Genomic DNA, 19,317 nt, shown 5'->3' with positions numbered 1-19,317 from the left:
ATCCCGGCCTGCGAGTGCACGAAAACTTGCAGCGTCAAACCAGCCGAGACAACTTAGCAAAACCGAGCATAAGTTCGCAAAACCTAAAGGTAACTTAGCCAAGCTTACAATTAACCTCACAAAACCTAGAAACGACTTAGCCAAGCCTACCAACAACTTAACAAAACCTAGTATAACCTCGCAAAACCTACAAACAACTTAGGCAAGCCACGTAGAAGCTAGGTGATCACAAGCTTCGCTGTTGACTCCAACCTTGCACCACTAGTGCAAGCTGCGCACGTTTTATTGCGATAGCAATTATGTGGATACTCCAGGCGCATTTCTGCCGTCCCCGTGAGCATAGAGTTTTCTACAAGAATTACTAGAGGGAACTCTGGCGCTAGTGTATACGGGAGGTGCAATGGGAGCGGTTGTCCCAGCGTGGGAATCATGGGAAGTACATGGATTTGCCTAAACTTCGTCCTTTTGGCTTGAAACGGCATTGTGACTTTGTTAACTCGTCATTTCCAACAGTATATTGCGGAATAAGTAATTAAATAAACGTCATTAAAATTGTCCTATAACAGGATTTGAACACAGGAACTCTAGCACAGAAGCCTGATATTGAAACCATTAAGCCACGGACGCACGTATCGACAAGCGAATGAAACGCCCTTATGAATTTATCGCGGGCATGTCAGTGCCTTGAGTCGCTTGGCGCGTTTCGATTTGGCCACTCGTTGCAATTAATAGAAACTGTACGCGTTCCCGGCGTCTTCTGCGCTTCGAAAATATAGATTGCGCCGAAATATACGACAATAATATTTATATAGCGTAACATACAAAGCCACAAGAACGTCTGAATCCACAAGCACGAAGATCAGACAAATCCATGTACTTCCCATCAATCCCGTGGTAGGACAACGACTGCAGCGCCAGAGTTCCCTCTAGTAATTTTGTAGGAAACTCTATGGGAAACTTTATGCCCATGAGGTCATATTCTTTCTCTAAGGTGAGGTTCTGTATGAGGGAAAGCGTGTGAGGGTGAGACGGCGAACGCGGTTCAAACTCGCGTGCTCGAGCACGAGAATGATGATGATAGTGATCTAAAGAAAGGACGCTTGAATGCGTGCCCTCTCCTGTCGCGCGCGGAGCAGGGGGCTCAGGCAACACCCTCTCAATATTCAGAGGGTGTTGGCTCAGGCGAGGGAGGAGCGGCGTTCTTCTCCGGCAGCTGCTAGGGTTCCTCGATGAGTATACTCCTCGCCCGCCGCTCTGTACAGAGTGCAGACTACCGTAGCGTCAACTACGGCGTAGGCCACGCGAATAGCGGACGCCGTAGGGACGCGTTGCCGGCGCTCGTGTGTCTTGAAAGCGATCCTGCGACGTGGCTAAAGTGTGCGCCCGCGTGGGCCTCATCTTCAAAGCGATCTGCGATGTTTGCAGAGCGCGCGTAGTACCGGTAGCTTTGTGTGCGCTGTGCTTTCGGCTTTTCGTTCTCGTTGAAGCGAGAGATGCGTGAAGGTCCATTCGCCTCCCAAGCTGCTGTCGCGATTCCTCATTATAGAATTTTGATAGCGTGTTTCCGCGTTCATCGAGCGAGATGTGTTCATGTTTACCTGCGCGCGCTTGACACCATGCTCGTTAATTTAGTTAAAATACGTTGGCGGGCTAGTTGGTTTGCATCCATAATAGAATGTGTAAGCGCGACTAAACAAGGACTGGCTATGGTGTTAGGCTGCTGAGCACGAGGTCGCGGGATCGAATCCCGGCCACGGCGGCCGCATTTCGATGGGGGCGAAATGCGAAAACACTCGTGTACTTAGCTTTAGGTACACGTTAAAGAACCCCAGGTGGTCGAAATTTCCGGAGTCGTCCACTACGGCGTGCCTCATAATCAGAAAGTGGTTTTGGCACGCAAAACCACATAATTTTTTTTTTAAACAAGGACGTAGAAAGAAGCAGACACACAAAAACAACGCTGTTTCTGTGTGTCTGTTTCTTTCTAGGTCGTCGTTGAGTCACGCTTACATATTCTATCATTGTTAATTTAGTTAGCAAGCGAATGTTTACAAGTTTATACGGACGATAAAACTGCTATCCGTACTTCGTACAGCTATCTACTCATTTGCTATCGCAATCGGTGCTTCGCCTTTCGGGTGGTAACTGCGATTTTTTTTTTCTTTTTCTGTGCATAGCGAATTTCAGAAGGGGCTGTAAATGATACTCGTCGATGTGTTCTTTTCCTCTCTTTTGACTACGGATCATCTGTGTCTGACTCTTTTATCGTCCTCTCTTTCTGAACGTATAACGTTTCGTACTTCAAGAACAAAAAAAAAAGTACAGCGTCTCAGATTCAAGTAAATGTACAGTGTAGTCGCTGTAGTGCCCATATTGTATTGCCATCTGTAGACGTATGTGGAAACAGGATTTCCTCGGACAGCGCCAAACAAGAAAATTTCCGGCGCCCGCCGTTGTTGTCTACAAATCTTTCCGCCGAGAAGCCCTCCGCAAGTCAGCTTACGTTATATCAGGCTTAATATATTTCTCCGTTACCTCCCGTTTTGATTCTTGCTTGTCATTTTTCTTTTCTTTCCCCGCTGTCTGCCTACAACTCTTGCCGAAGTGCGCTCAGCTGCCCTCACGATGAGCGAGCGTTTCGTTTCGACGTCTCGTTTCGAGGCAGACGCGTTCGCGACTGATTCTTCTGCATTTAGTAGCGCCGGTAACGGCACATGATATACGACCATCGCTTCCGGATCGCCCGATCGACATCGGCTCTCCAGCGCGCGCTAGTCTGCAAAGAGGCGAACAAAGATTTCTCGAATGGCTGCTCGCGTCGTTATCGCGAGTATATAGATTTAGTCCGAACAAGAAACTTAGGGCCGCCTGGAACGGTTCCGCTTCTTTTGGCCGCGCCACCGCCGCTGCCAGCCATGCTCTTTGCGAAGACGCACTTGAAGCAAGTCAGGTCTGGCCGTCGCTGCCGCAAGATATGCGCGTCGCGGCGGCTAAAATAAACGTTATCAGTGCGTGAAATCCGCTGCGTTCTTTTGTTTTGCCGCTTTCATATTGGCTGCTCGTCTCTCCTCTAATGTAACGCCACACCGTCGTTAGGATAGTTACTTATGGTATCTTCAGCTCGTATAAACAGTGGCTACAGAATGCACGTCACGATGAAGGCTCGTAGGAGCGCCAAGAGATTAGTAGTGCGTATGTGCGTGGGTGAGTGCTGCGCAGGGAATGTTACCGAATGTGAGCTAGCTGAGATGGACGTGCACATTAAAACTGAACAGGACGTAGACGAAAATAAGTTCGCTCTCCTGACAGCGTATTCGTGGCCGCGTGGTGTGCATGTCTTCACTTTGAAGCAACGTCCAATCTGGTCGGTATATAACCGCCCTTGACCTGTCTAAAATACAACACCACAAAACGTGTTAAAGAAGACGTGTGAAACACTTAACCATATACGATCGGCGGGAAGACCACCGCACAAGTGGCAAAAATGTTTCTACCATAGAAAGAAGACTTGCTGCATCGCGATGGTGTGCGTTTTAATGCATTCACAGTTCCGTCTCGACAGCAGCTGGCTGTCTCCCAGCTCTATGGCTGCTTCGCGTCTGCTGTGGCGGTTTGAATGGGCGCCGCAAAAAAAAAAAAGAATAATAAAACGTAAATAAATGTTTCCGCTATCGTTATTCTTTTTTCTGTTTCAATATCGAGACCCATCGCGAATCCGTTTGATATCATTATGAGCGTTTATGCTGGATATTGTTTGGTTTTGTAATTTAATTAGATGTACCGCGCGTTCTACTTTATACAGTTCTTCAAAGTGACGATCTAGGGAAGTGTTTGTGAAGATGAGAAGTCGGTGTTGTATAGTCCACACATCAAACTATCCGGAATGCGATATGTAATATATATTTGCGATTTTATTTATTTATTTATTTATTTATTTATTTATTTATTTATTTATTTCAGCTGACAGCCACCTGTATTGCTGCGAACTGCTAAATAGTTGAACTGTTTCAGTTCACCGATAGTCACTCTTCATTCATTTAGCAATTTAGAGTTGTGGAGAAATCGGATATCTAATGTACTTGCAACCAACATTTCAAATAAATAAATAAATAAATAAATAAATAAATAAATAAATAAATAAATAAATAAATATTCGTGTACGCATGCAAATTCTGTGTTCAACGTTTACTCACCTCTCTCTCTCTCTCCCCGCATGTTCGGCGCTGCAGCGATGGCGACAACTCGGCGAAGAGGCCGCTCATCGTCCGCAACGTCGAGACCGGCAAGATGCTCGTCGACTCCCTGCACAAGATAGCGAGGAACGTGAGTCTGCTATTCGTGCCCGACTCCTTTGCTCCTCGTACGTTACCTTCGGTCGTGAACATCTTGGAAAAAAAAAAGAAAATGAAATACCGCAATATTACGCATATGCTACGACGTTTTCGTGTCGCTTATCGGCGCGTCAAATTTGCTTGTCTCATCATAATCAGATATAAGAGTTCGGGGAAGCAAACTTGTTGCTTTCATTTTTCTTCCCTATAGTATGACGAAATTTTTTTAGTATGAGTGCTCGATTTACTTCTCATTCTTTATTTTGAAGAAAATAAAGCCACTTGTGTTTGTTATATTCTAAAGCGTATACTATACGCAGTATCTTAGGTAATTTATGAAGCGAGAGAATGTTTACTCTGGCAGAACGGTTACAAACTTGAACAGGTTTACAAAACTTAAAAAAGTCAGCTAAAGAGGACCCAGAATATTACTTGCGCGAAAGACTTTCAGAAAAATGAACTACAATATGAAAACCGCAAATTTAGGAATAAATAGAAGATTATTTTAAGCTACCAACTACATAAAGAAAACAGAAGGTAGAGAAAGTATGGGAGAAATAATCTTTTATGTTTAACTGGAATATTGAAATAACACTGCGCGTAATGTGGAAGACGTCGATTCGGCTCCCACCTGGAGCAAATTGCTTTTTTTTTTCTATTTCCTTTCGATTTTTCTTATTATTTCTACATTTGGAATCAAACATACGAAGTCGAAGCAGAAAGTATTTGACCCTATTGTTTATTAGCCAAAATAAGGTACATACAGGTAACTACAAATATGGGCGTTACTCTATTTGAAACCTTACTCTATTCTAAACACAGTCCCCACACCGGTTCAGACATTTGTACTATCGCAGCACTAAATTTGACATTCCCCTGTGCCATGTTGTCCTCAGTCGGCGATGCACGCGGTCTCTCCGAACGCTCATTGTCATGCAAGTCTTCACGGCCTTTTGCGAACTCACAGCACCATCGCATCACACTTCTCAAAGCGAGACACCTTTCCCCATACGTGGACTGCATTTCCCCGTGGATTTCGATGGGCGTTCGTCCCTTGCTCCATAGAAAACCAATCACACTTCGTTGCTCGTACATCGTGGACGTGTGAAGCACAACCGCCATCTTCAACGACTGTTAGCAGCGCCGTGCCACGGAGCTACCTCCAGATAAGGCTGGGCCGGTCCAAGAAAGGTCCACCGCTGGGAATGAATATGTTGATTTTGCGTTTACAGCCGTAATTTGGCTAAAAAAAGGGGGGCATAGACTTTCTGATTCGCGCTCGTATAACAAGTTCTCAGATTTTATTTTCTATTTTCTTCGTGTAGTTGTAACTGGAGACCGGATTACAGGCAACCGCCTGTTTACGTCCTCAGGTCAGGGCCTCACTGTTTTGGTGTGTGAGCACGAACTATGGGTTAAGAAGTGTTTTAGCACTGACCTTAAAGTGTCTATTTGTGTTATTCGTGCTTGCATAAGCCTACATTTGCTTTTAGCATCTGCAAGTGCTTTCTTTTTTTAGGGGGGGGGGGGGCAGATTCGGTTACTTCCTTGCATAAAACGTGCAACAGCATCGATAGACGTTGTCGCTAACGGCAGGGCACCTGACAAAATGACACATAGCAAATAAAGGCAATGCGTTGCCAACGTTAGCTTGATCTTTGGAGGGCCTTTCACCGTATGCCCGACACTCGCTAGCAATGCCGGATAAAAATATCGCCAAAAGCTTTCCTCTGTGGCAGTGGACACGCAAGTCCATGCTGAACTCCAGGCGAGGATTTGAGGACAGACGCATAATTTCTAGCAATATGTCACATGGACTGTAGCTTGAAAACACTGTTGACTACATATTGTTCCGCGAAGATGTTAGACGGAAGCGTGCAAATTGCGCTGGAAGTGACGTCGAGAGCAGCTACCCGGTCCCTTTTTTTCGGTGCTTCCGCCCCTTTTGTTGTTTTACAGAAACACCAGCTGATCAAGGCTCATCTAAACTGTGTAATAGATAAGAAATAAATTTCCCTCCTCTGCAATACACCTTGCCCTCGCTCCGCACTGCCCCGCCATTTTTACTTAAATAAATGCGTAAGGAGATACACATACCCATGTGTTCCAACTTATAATAAAGAGAGAAACGCTTTCCGAAGAATGAAGCCACAGCGATGGTAAAAAAAAAGGACACTTAAGCAATCGTTCTTGTGAACAGCTCACGAATGAAAAACGGCAACGACACCATGGCCGCACGTTTAATGCACCCTATATGTATGGCGGCAGCAGCTGCTGGAAAAAAAAAAATATTGCGCGAAGGTTATGTATGTCTCAAACAAGAACCATTTCTTTTGGTTGTCGGTGTTTTTTTTTTATAGATATTTCGGAGAGCATGAAGATTGTTAGACATACAGAAATGCAAAAGTGATCCAGTCACCTGTGTTCATGTCGAGCCCTCATTTTCAGCTTGCAAGCTTCTTCCGAGTGAGAAAAGGCACAATCTTCTACTTCAAAAAGCCTGAGATTATAATCCCATGTCACATTTTCGGAACTTTTGCAACGATTTGTAAACGTGCGCCCTTCACTGTTCCGTTTCTCTCACTAAAATATTGTTTTTAATTCATTAGGCACAATTTTCTTCCTTCTCTCACTAGCACTTGATACGTCATTGCGTGCAGGTATGTCTGGCTATTAAATACGCTACCTGCTTGACACAGAATTGTATTACGCGTGTTGGCTGCACTATGTGGACTGACTAAAAAGTGTGTGGCCAGAAGTACAGTCAATCGATGGCTCGCTCAAAAATTGGAGAACGCTTAAGCTTCGCCTTCAAGAGTGGAACGCGATAGCGTTATCGCACCCCGTTCGCACCGCCCACTCATTCGCTCGGCATGCTCTTGAGTCACACAAAGACGAAACGTGCGCCTGAGCAAGCGGAACGAACCAAGGAACTCGGTGTCTCGGAGGGAGAAACGATTTACGCGAGCCAAACGTCGTGATCGGCACGGACAGCCCGGCCACGACGAGCCGTGAAGGCGGACGCGATCATGGGGCTGACGCCTCGATGGGATCGTCTTCTATATCGCTTGGGAGCACCACACAGATGCATGACTCCTCGCCAGCAGCACGGCACACATCGCAGGGGACGCTTTCCCACCAGACGCGCTGTGGCGCAGCGATCACGTCAGAGGCGTCCCGCATCGGACGCTGCTGCACCTAGGAATCGCGCTGTGCGAGGAAAGAGGAGCCGCGTCGCCTAAACACGAGGGTTTGAGTGACGCACGCTGGAAGTTGGAAGGGGAGAGAGCGAATTAAACGCAAGGGTATTGGGGCATCCTCGCACCGGTCCCCGCACGGCCCCAATGCGCTCAAACGAGACGAAGGGGAGAAGCGGGCGAGTGGCGCGCCACCTGTTGGGGCAGCGCCGTACATTGCGAGGAGGGAGTCTTCTGTGTTTGCCGCGAGATGGCCCTGCGTGCGCACCAAGCGCAGAAGCAATGTAGCGGAAATGTACTTCGCTACGTGTTTAACTGCGACTTCTGTAATTTACATGCTCATAATTACCGATATACACCGCAGTATAACTTTCTACGGCACGTTTCTAAGGCAACACCGCATTCACTAGAGGCGTCTCCGTCTCATGGCTGAGACGGAGACGCTACCACTCAGCCATGAGTTCGATGCTTCAAAGGGGGACAAAAACGCCTCTAGTGAATGCGGTGTTGCCTTAGAAACGTTCCGTATAAAGTTATACTGCGATGTATATCGGTAACTATGAACATGTAAATTACAGAAGTCGCAGTTAAACGCGTAGCGAAGTAAGTTTCCGGCACATTGCTTCTGCGCTTGGCGCGCACGCAGAGCCATCTTGCGGCAAACACAGAAGACCCCCTCATCGTAATGTACGGCGCAGCCCCGACAGTTGGCGTGCCACTCGCCCGCTTCTCCCCGTTGTCTCGTTTGAGCGCATAGGGGCCGTGCGGGGACCGGTGCGAGGATGCCCAAATACCCTTGCGCTTAATTCGCTCTCTCCCCTTCCAACTTCCAGCGTGCGTCACTCGAACCCTCGTGTTTAGGCGACGCGGCTCCTCCTTCCGCTCACAGCGCGATTCCTAGGTGCAGCGTCCGATGCGGGACGCCTCAGACGTGATCGCTGCGCCGCAGCGTGTCTGGTGGGAAAGCGTCCCCTGCGATGTGTGCCGTGCTGCTGGCGAGGAGTCATGCGTCTGCGTGGTGCTCCCAAGCGAGATAGAGGACGATCCCATCGATGCGTCAGCCCCATGATCGCGTCCGCCTTCACGGCGCGTCGCGGCCCGGCTGTCCGTGCCGATCACGCCGTTTGGCACGCGTAGATCGTTTCTCCCTCCGAGACACCGAGTTCTTTGGTTCGTTCCGCTTGCTCAGGCGCATGTTTCGTCTTTGTGTGACTCAAGTGCATGCCGAGCGAATGAGTGGGCGGTGCGAACGGGGTGCGATAACGCTATCGCGTTCCACTCTTGAAGGCGAAGCTTAAGCGTCCTCCAATTTTTTTTCTGCGACACGAACTCCTTAACGTTGTCGCGTTAATATGGTTGCAGCGCTTCAGACCCCACAAGCGAGGGATACATCAGTTTATTGACATCAAAACTGACAACACATATTCAGTTCAAACAAACAAACAGACTAAAGAAAGAAACAAACAAACAGGCCGTAGTTTGCGAACACTTCGAGGTGCCTACTTCTACCCCGAAATCGTGCCTAATAAATACTAAATAAAAGGGGGCATTAGGTGACTGTCTAGGGGCCGAAAAGTGACATTTTTCTGCCTGAAAATTCGGTCTCTAATGGCAGCTAACAACAACAACAACAAAAAATCAAGCCCTTCAGATCCCGAAGTTATTCTTCTCGTAGGTTGTCTTAAATTCATGCCAGGGACAAAGTCTTACAGCCGGTATAGGCGGTAGTCGCCTTTGAATGTAACTTACTGCTGTTACGCGACCCACAGCATTGAGGTGCATCCTCTAAGGTACTCGGAGAAGTACAGGCGGCACCTATCAAATTCGAGCTTGTCCACCGGCCGGGAACGTTAAGTAAACACGTCTTACTTTAAAGAAGTTCGTCGTGTCTTTCCTGCATATGTTAGAAAATCAACCACGAACTCAGGTTTAGACTGACTGATCTCTTTTTTTTTAATAGCCTTTAATTTCTAATCACGATTCGGCCAAGGTATAGACTAAAACGATGAGACTAGTGGCATGGCTGGCTCAGAAAAAAAAGAATAGTTGAAACCCGCGCACGGCATGCAGCGCGCTTAATACTCAGTTTGTCGTCGGCGTGCCGCGGGTGCGAGCTGGCTGAAGACATTAGAGACTTTTAGCGTATCCGCTATTCCGGCAAACCGGGGCGGCTTGGGCGGATTACCGGATAGTCGGGGGCGTAAACGTAAGCGGCCGGAGCGGTGCAGCCGCCTGGTGTTGTTGAGCTCAATCAGACAAACACAGAGCTAAAATTGTAGTAGCCTACTTTATTCTGCTTCGCTGCTGGTGCAAATTTTTGGCAGCGGCGTAATTGTGTTCACAGTTACGCCGCTGTTGAAAACTTACACCCTAGCTAAGAATAATATAGTAATTGGCTATGTGTTTAGGTGGTTGAGCTTTGCACCACCAGCTGGCGCCACCAATCTGGCCACTCACGTTTACGCCCACGACCATCCGGTAATCCGCCCAAACCGCCCCGGTTTGCCGGAATAGCGGACACGCTAAAAGTCTCCATTGAATACGTGTTGTCTCACAGCCGGCGCTTTACCTCGGCAAAGTTTGTTGCAAAGACGCTAAGTGGCGTATGCGCAGCCTAGGGTACAGGCGAATCCTTTCCTATGGAGCCAAGAGGCAGAAACGGGGCCGCAGTCCGATGGGGGAAAGTCCTTGTGCTTTAATTACGCTGCAGTTACGACTTGTAGGCCTTGGAATATCTAGGCTTGATTTTTCCGTGTTTTCTGTATTTTATTTTCTTTGCCTTTCCTCTTTTCTTTTCTCCTTTGTCCTCGTCCCGAAATTTCAATCACTACCATACAGAAAGTATAAAATCCTGAACGTAGCAGAGTTCACATCTTCAGCTTTCATTAATCCCTCGGGACGCTTAATATCTGTCCTCCGGCTGTTTGTTCACTGCGCGCAGAGCAGTGTTTGATGAGAAAGAAAATATGTATGAGAAGGCCGGTCGCATTCACCATACCCCTAGAATGTGAGCCCCCGCTATAGGGATTGTTCTCTTTCTTTCTTTTTTAAATCTTTTTAAAACTCGTATGGTCGTTTCTACTGGCTATATACATGAAAAATACACATTTCGATTCGTTAAAACCACGTGTCGTAGCGAGAGCGACCACCCTTTAATACTTCCCGGCATTTATTCAACGACTCCCACTGGAACATACGCGCTTATAAGAACCCCCCCCCCCCTCAACCCCAATCCCACGTGGCCGTTACCAAAGGACGTTCGGCTAATGCCGTAATTTCGTGTTCCGTCACGCCGCAAAAATAAGAGCTACAAAGAATGAGGCAGGGTGAGTGTAGTTGGATGAGAGGGAAAACAAGGGAAAGGGTGGCATAGGATTTGCTCGCACGCGCATGCGCACGAGCGCAATCGCACATACGCTCGCGCGCAGACACCTACAGACACACACACGCACACACATACATGGATGCATGCACACGCATGTACACATATATGCACACAGGCACACACGTACGACACGCACGAACGCTTATGCAAACGCAATCGAAAACACCCTCAAGCGAGCAGGAGAAAAACGCGCCCGCACACACACGTACAAAGAAGAGACAAAGGAATGAGCTTCGCACGCGCAATTTCAGTAAAACCTCAAATCTCTGCCACATTTCCGCAGGATGTCATGTCTCGTTAGGGGGCGCCGTAGCGTTTTCTGGTTCACTCGGAATGAAAGCGCATTGTATGTGCTTGTGAACGCGGGCCCCACGTTACTCTCCGTTGAAAGTGCTCTGTCTTGAGCTTGTGCTGCGGCAAGAAGCGAAAAACAGACGTAGAGAAAGTCGAGCAGACTTCTACAGTATACCGTATACAGTTTCACGGGCGTGCTCTCGAGAATCGACTAAACCACCGCTAACGAAGGCTCCTGCCACGTGTGTTTTTTTATATTTCCTTTTTTCTTGATTTCTGACCAGTTCTTTGCCAGCTGCCCACTTGGGACACGTGAAGAGACACCATTAGTAACCATAATAGGCAAGAATAAGTATTAACATCAGAGAGTGCAAGTAAATCCTCAGGCATTTCTCTTTAATTCATTTGGGGCAGCGTGCTTTTCTTTTTTCTTGTTTACGGTGTCTTTAAGGGTTCCCCTTTATGCCAGATTCCAGTTTATTTCTCCTGATCCTTCTATATTTGCAGCACAAACAACCACTCTTCTATTTCTTTCAACAGTACTCGTACTTGCCGTTTCTTGTTAACATGCTCTTGTTCAGCTGCCTGGGCACTTTCATTTATATTCGAATCAAGATGGACGTGCGCAGAGTTTGAAGTAGGCATTACCCACGGCTAGCTGCTGCTGTGAGTGTAATAGGGTGTTGTGTGTGTGTGTGTTTTTTTTTATTTCTTTACTGCACAATTTTGTTTTAAATGCCTGTGGCAAATAGCACGATTGTAACCCTTGATTTAAATTACTCTGTGAGGCGGTCATAACTTTCACGAGAAATCAAAATGCCTAATTGAATAGCTACGATAAGTAGACTAATTATATTTTTAACCAATCACTTTACTACACATATTTCAATCTACGAATTGTCACTAGTGTGCTTGTAAGGCATATCGACTTGGAACGAATTCTGAGGATGGCACCGGTTTCAACATATACGCCTTCAATGCTTCGTTTAAAATGCACTGTTGTTCCACTTAATTTTTATTAAGCAAACGCTGTTTTACGCATTGGAACACAAAAGTGGCTACAACGCCAATGAATTTTGTCGGACACATTGAACATTAATATCTCGAAACTGGTGTAGTACTTACTGAGAATAAGTTCCAACCGGATATGCATTGCGAACCCACCGGCTCCACAGTTCGTAGATTGAGATATGTGCCGTAAAGTAATTGCAAGTTCATTAACCCAGTTAGGTTAATTATTTAATTAAGCATCTTGATTTCTCGCAGAAGTAATGGCCGCCTCATCTTGTAGCTTAGATCAAAGGTTGGAATTGTGTTAACTGCCACAGGCCATTTTTAAATATTGGGTGCAGCCATAGAGTTTCTAAATAAATACCCTAGAGGGAAATGTGGCGCTAGCGTCTACGGGGGCTCTCATGAGCATTGCCTCAACCTACATGGGAATGATGGGAAGTACAGGCTTCGGATTGACTTCGATCTTTAGACTAGTGGCGTTTGCTTGCGGCGCAGTAAACAAAGCTATACTCAAATATTATCGCGTAAAATCTAATTTTATTTCTGCAGTATGTTATATAATGTACAACAAGCTACATAAACTTTGTGTCACTTTGAGATGGAAGCATGATTTACTATGGTTTATCACCAGGACACACCAGAGTATGCATTCTTGTGCCATTCTGTTCCGGATTTAACGCCAGAGAATAATTCTTTATTTATTTTTGCAACAGCAATAACAACCGTGCATGTACTTATATAAAATGCTTAGTACTTTATTGAAATAAACATGTTATATTGTGAGAAAGTGTTGCGCTCTTGAGCGGAATGCTACAAGTGCCGTCTGTTACGACGCCTGCTCGCAGCAAACGCAAAACTTTTCTCGCCGACGACAGACACTTGCGAACTCTCTCGCTCTTTCGAAAGGCTGCGTCGGCTGTCACGATTGCTGAACGTCTTCAAGTACTTTTAAGCACATCTGCTGCAGTGCTAGCTAGGACGCCTGTGGCCTCCTACGAGTATGCTTCATTATGTGTTATATTGACGTACCGCTTCCGAAGCGTTATGGCGTGGCCATGCACTTATCCATTTTGCGACACTAGACTACAGCCAGGAAGCAGCAACCTTTCCTACCACAAGTAAGTTTGTGTTCTCAAAGTCCTAAAACACGCATTTCCATGAGCACATAAACGAGCAATGCATAATGAAGTCCTCAATAAAATTTGATTGTCAAGCCACTAAGTACAACTGTCTATGTCTTGTATCAGTAGTGCCTTCTTTTTCCCATTCTGAAGTTTCATAAAGCACGTAACGCTACAGGGCCAACACACTTAACAAACCAAGGTCCAAACGCCCAAAACATGTTCTTTCAACGTTTACGATGCTGTCGCTTTCTCGTCAGGGCTTCGACGCCACACCGCGACACAAACATCATCCCAGTCGCTGGCCCAGCGCGCTATCGCCACTTCGAGCAACATAAGCAAGGCAGAGAGCTTTGCGTTGCACTGTCCCACTGCAGGTTCTAGCAATTGCGCTTGAAGCGAAACCAAAACTGCCAAAAAAAAATACTTGTAGACTAGTTTGCCAGTCAACAGAATGCCAATCCGAAGCCTGTACTTCCCATCATTCCCATGATGGTTGAACGATCGCAGCGCCAGATTTCCCTCTAGGATATATACTAATATGAAACTCTATGGGTGCAGCTAAGAGAGAGAACAATTTACTTCCAGAAGAGGCAGAGAAGTGGGCCTTGGTTCAGCTAAACAAAAAAGATAGAAAAAAAAAGAAAACACTCTGTATAGGTTATGTGACTGCGCTGTTTATCTCCGCGTAGTGTTTGAGCCTGCATGGCATAAGTATTTGTTCGTACTTTTGGCTAAATCGTGTCGATCCCTTGCTTATACTGGGATTACCTTGAATCCCGTCCCATGGCCGCTGGATAAAAAAGAAAGGTTTTTATCCAACGGCCGCGCCCGTGCAGGCTGTTGGAGAACACATGGCAAACTTCCACTGCGTCTCATACTGTATTGAAAGTTTTTTTGTAAGTGGTTTACGGATATCGTTCTTATTACTCTTGCCCAACTCTATCCTTGGGAGGCCTAGCTCCTTCAAACATACGTTCGTTCGCCGCGCCCCTAGCTGGAGAAACGAGAGAGATAGAGAGCGTAATGGAATACGTGTCTTTCTGTTTGTACACATGTTTCCACTTTGCGCGCATATGCGACCACAAATTTGGATTTCGTTTACATTGGGATGTCTTTAACGATTCCAAAGCGAGATGAAGAGAGATCCCCAATATGTGGCTGACCTGAATATCGCTTTGTAAATAATTGTACGCTCAGATTAGCTGCGTTTGGTTAGTTTCAATTGAGCGCTTCTGGATTTGCGCGAGGCGAAATGAATAAATTAGATCGCACAAGCAACAGACAGGAACAACGTGGTGGTTGCTCTGCAGCGTCGACAGCACAACGGCCGGAGTGGCAACGCACTGCAGCAGCTGTTTTTTGAGCACGGCACGTGGTAACTATAACCAGCGGTCACGACGTAGAAAAGCATAATAGGAAAGAACAGGCCGCATGTGCAAATCTTTATTTTGAAAGTATAAACTGTCGGAAACGGGATTGATAGGTAGGGAGGGTAAAAGAGTAATCCATAACTATTTTCCTTGCCTGGGTCTTCTTCTTCCTTTTCATTTTCTTTTTTATTTGATGTTATCATTATTATCTTTCTTTTGTGTGTGTGTGTGTGTGTGTGTGTGTGTGTGTGTGTGTGTGTGTGTGTGTGTGTGTGTGTGTGTGTGTGTGTGTGTGTGTGTGTGTGTGTGTGTGTGTGTGTGTGTGTGTGTGTGTGTGTGTGTGTGTGTGTGTGTGTGTGTGTATTGCTCTACAACCATTCTCAAATATCTACCCGGTGTTAACGCACGCAATAACGCTTTCGTTCAAAAAGAAACAAAAAAGAAAAACCCCTGCTCGCTATCACGTTACACGGCAATCTGTCCGGACGATTTCTTTGCAATGTTCAGCGCCCGCGCCGTCATGAATATTTTAGGTCTTGAAATCGGATCAGGGTTAACGGAGTGTACGCGCGCTTGGTTTTTTTTTTTTTCGCCTAAAAGCGAGCGCATATATTGCACCACCTAATGAAACTTCGGCGTCAGGAAACGTCAATCTAGAGCGCTTGACTTTCTGACCTGGAACCCGAGAACAATAACCGTTATAATTTTTTTTTTCTTTTTTGATGACGGCATCGTTTTTCATTGATCTTCCTGTTTCGTTTTCTTCACGCTGCTATATGCTGCTCAATGTTGGCAGAAGTCTGCGAGAGTTTGGTAGATTGATCGCTGCGATTTGTAGTTTCTACTTTTCTTTTTTTTTTGTGATACGCTAAGCACGCATGGCTCGTATTGCGAGCAAGCATTTCTCAGTAATGCCCGTCCACGCCGCGGGATCACGCATATCGCGCCCGGCTTACGCTAACCGCAGTGGATGTCGCATAGTCCCAGTGACTAACGTCTCAGTGTTTAAATATTTTTCTTAATATCTGTAGTCTTTTAAGCGATCTCGTGCCGATTTAAACGAAAGAGAAATAAAAAGAAGAATTGAGCAATCTCAAGGGCCCACGAAAGCTGCCGATTATCTCAGCTTTGTATTTTGCTCGCTTTGGTCGAGAAAAAAATGTAAACTTGCGACTCGCGAAACGACAGCGTCGATTAATAGCGTAGAACAAATATGCTGGGCTGGGCGAAACGGGAGTTATGGTCAATAATTTTAATACTGAGGGTCACTTCGGTTATAATGTAGCCTTGGTGTTCTTTCTCTCTCATTTTTTCGTTTTGTTTTGTAGCTGCTGTGGAGATCATTTCGCGCCGCATCACCTGAAATGCGCGCACTTTTCAGCTTTACTGCGCTCAAGTTTGCAAGTGCTCACATTTGCCTCGAAATAATGAGCAAATTTTCCCGTGCATTTTTTGGCCGGTTTTAGTCATGCTTCGCCGAAAGTATTGCTATTAGGTAGCTTCAGTACCTCGCTAGCGAAAGGGAATTAACTGGCAGGCTTCAGAGACAGTGCGCGAACGCTTGCTTGTAACAGGCTTTGTTCTGGTTTATTTCGTGCATTAAACCAACTTGGAAAATATTTCAAGGTGAATTGAAAAATATGTTCATCGTGCAAAATTTAGCTCATAGATTGTTCGATGATAAGGAACGTAGAAAAGGGGCGTGTTCTGTCGACACCAAGAGATATTATCTAACCTAAATGCATCTGTCAGTTGTAACGGAATAAAAGAGCAATATTAACAGAGCATCATAACTGCTGCCGAGGCAAGCGAAACGCACTCGGAAGCGGCAGATAATAAAGCGGTGCAGATACATTTGAAAATTTGCACGCGTAAGACGTACGTGTCCATAGGCTGGACGAACAGCGCACGATGGGCTATGTGTGCCCCCGTTCTTGCTTTCGTTCACGTGTGTTAAGCGCGTTTACACGCTTGCACTTGGAGAGTGCTGGGGGGAAGGCCTTCGTCCAGTAAGGAAACCATCCCGGACTTTATTGACCGTGGCTGCTATTGGGTGCTATGCTTGTCTCGCCGAATAGCTCACACGCAGTACAGCGCTCATGTAACGAATAAGCTTATGTATATAAAACCGTTTGTACTATCATTGCAGATGTACCAGTTGCGGGCTCTGTTCTCCACGGAATTTGCCGCAGTGGAACAACAAACGGTACCCAGATATCCCCGCTGTAATAAACACACTCCTTCAAGCACGTGATTCTTGTAATAAAGTGAAGCATTCTATGCCATGTATCTCGCGCTTTGGCGCGTCTGCTTGGTCAGTTTCTCGTCCGAGTAAAGTGGGCCGATCTCTGAGGCAGTTCAATACTAAATAGGGGCTGATCACGGAGGCGTTGTAATCCACGATTGCAAAGGTCGCATGGTGGACGGTCTCCGCGTGCTGCCATCTTGGAGGGCAGGTGCGTAATCACTATATGCTGCAGAACGCGGCGCTGAAGATTAACAGTTTTACAGCATTTTATTACTCGCTTAACGAAGGCTTCCCTTCAAATAGATTCCAAAGCTGGATATGCATGATTTCTTTCCACTGCAAGTTTTGTTCATGGTATTAACCGATTCGGGTCAACGACCGATAAGTAGCTGAAGCTACTTATTGGGATACTGCGGCTCTCCAATGACATCTGCCAATATTACCACCATTTTCTGCCCTTCCCAGTGTCCGGGGTGCCTGCAATTGCAAACGCTACTTTTCCACCTGTCACGTCTCGTCTTCTCTCTCTCTCTCTCTCTCTCTCACTTTGTTTTTTTCTTCTCTCATTTTCTTTGTGAAAACATCGCAACAGCACTATGGAGGATAGGTCGTACACGATGTTTTCTGTCAACTTCCGTTCAGATCTTGCGCCTGTCCCATTTAACTGATGGCGAGTCGCATCTCCATTTATCCAACGCCTTCGCCCAGTTACTGGGTCCTAAACACGCCCGCACGTATACTTCGCACGAAACGGCAGGGACCATACGGCATTCTGTATACACGAACAGGCCGAATCCTCCCCTCTCTCTCTCTCTCTCTCTCTCTCTCTCTTAGGCGCTTATACGTAACAAGCAAAACAAAGTCGAACAGGACAAAAGCGAAGGAGAACGACCACGTGAGCAGATGCTGATGCCCTAGAGCAGGCCGGCAACTCACCTCGATCCCTAGTCCGCGCGTCATTTATCAAAAGCCGCGGTGGACAACGCCCGCTCACTCAGTGTGGGCCGGCCCCATTTGGCCTCCGGGACGGCGACGCTGACCACCGTGCTGTCCTCTGTCATAGTCCACGTCGCATGCGTGACGCGTGTCAGCTTGAACTCTCTTCTTCGCGACTGTAGCCCGGGAAAAAAAGTAAGGTTAAGGGAAAATGGGGACAAAAGGAAAGACTAATATAGAAGAAAGGCGGGAGGAGGGGAGGTGGAGGGAGATAGGTGGAGCCTCCTGCAACACACGACTCCCGCCAGAGGATGTCGCCGACAACTGGGAGCACACAGGGAGAAGCGGACTGTCTTTCTTTTCTTGTTTCCCCCGTCTTTTCCGTTTCGAAGCGATGTAGGCAGAGAAAGATGGACGGCGACTAGGAAACGGCGTGAGGGAGGACATTCGCCGAGTGCCTCGCTCAGATGGGCCCGTTTTATTTCCTTCGTCCCACCTACATACGCTTACTTTTTTTGTGCGTGTTTCCGGTTCTCGCAGCCGCTTCCGTGTACGAGCACCATCTGCCAGGGTTCGCTGATGTGCGGCCCGGTGCGGCGTAACGGCAAGGATCCTCGGTCCAAAGAAGAGGTGCTGCAGCACGCCAGGGAGTTCCTGGACCAGTTCTACACGAGCATCAAGAGGTATATTGCTATTGTTCTGGGCTGGTAGGTCCTGGACCAGAAAGGCAAGGATCGGGTGGGATGGGAAAAGTGGGCGGAGTGGTGATGGTTTCCGGTGTTATCTAGTTAACTTTACCAGGGTCTTATAGATTAGGGTGCAGGTTTACTTGACTAGTCAGCCTTGAGTCTGAGATGCCATACTTACTTGTTCTTGTACAGTTCGCTACGAGATATCGATATGGGAAGCGGGTAAGTTGTACTGTTTACATCGCACTGTGCCCCGGAAGGGAGTCCTGTTCCGTCGAATGAAGACTATGGGACAATTAGTAGGAGCCCCATAACTGACTTCGTTTTATATATATATATACATATATATATATATATATATATATATATATATATATATATATATATATATATATATATATATATATATAGTGGACGTTCGCCATTATTGAAGTAGTTGTTCCTGCCCTGTTCTTTATTTTCGTTCGCTTGTTCAATAGCTTTGTCTCCCCTATAAATGTCCGGACAGGGTGTTTACTAAGATCGTCATCTTCGTTTCTGTTACTGGACAAGAATGGTAATGCTTAGGACGAAATATTTAGCGTTTCACTTTCTCGCAGTAGTAGCGTCAGAATGCGTTATTTACATCAGTATTACAGCTTCGCAACAGATCACAATATTGCACTTTGCTTTTGGAAGTAACAAATAACAGGATTGCATTTGGACTTTAACATTCGTACTTTTTACAGG

General features: G+C 46.4%; 1 protein-coding gene across 1 annotated transcript in view; it reads left to right on the top strand.

The window, feature by feature from the left end:
- Nos (Nitric oxide synthase) overlaps positions 1 to 19,317 on the top strand; it is a 452,800-nt gene that overhangs the window by 329,823 nt on the left and 103,660 nt on the right. The window contains exons 2-3 of the mRNA XM_072287201.1: positions 4,230 to 4,323; positions 18,440 to 18,582. Coding sequence (XP_072143302.1) covers positions 4,230 to 4,323; positions 18,440 to 18,582 — 237 coding nt within the window. The remainder of the gene's footprint in view (positions 1 to 4,229; positions 4,324 to 18,439; positions 18,583 to 19,317) is intronic.

This window comes from Dermacentor andersoni, chromosome 3 (genome assembly GCF_023375885.2).
Source record: "Dermacentor andersoni chromosome 3, qqDerAnde1_hic_scaffold, whole genome shotgun sequence".
In the NCBI taxonomy this organism is placed as follows: Eukaryota; Metazoa; Arthropoda; class Arachnida; order Ixodida; family Ixodidae; genus Dermacentor; species Dermacentor andersoni.
Note: the sequence above shows the minus strand (reverse complement) of the source record. Positions and strands in the feature narration are given on the sequence as shown.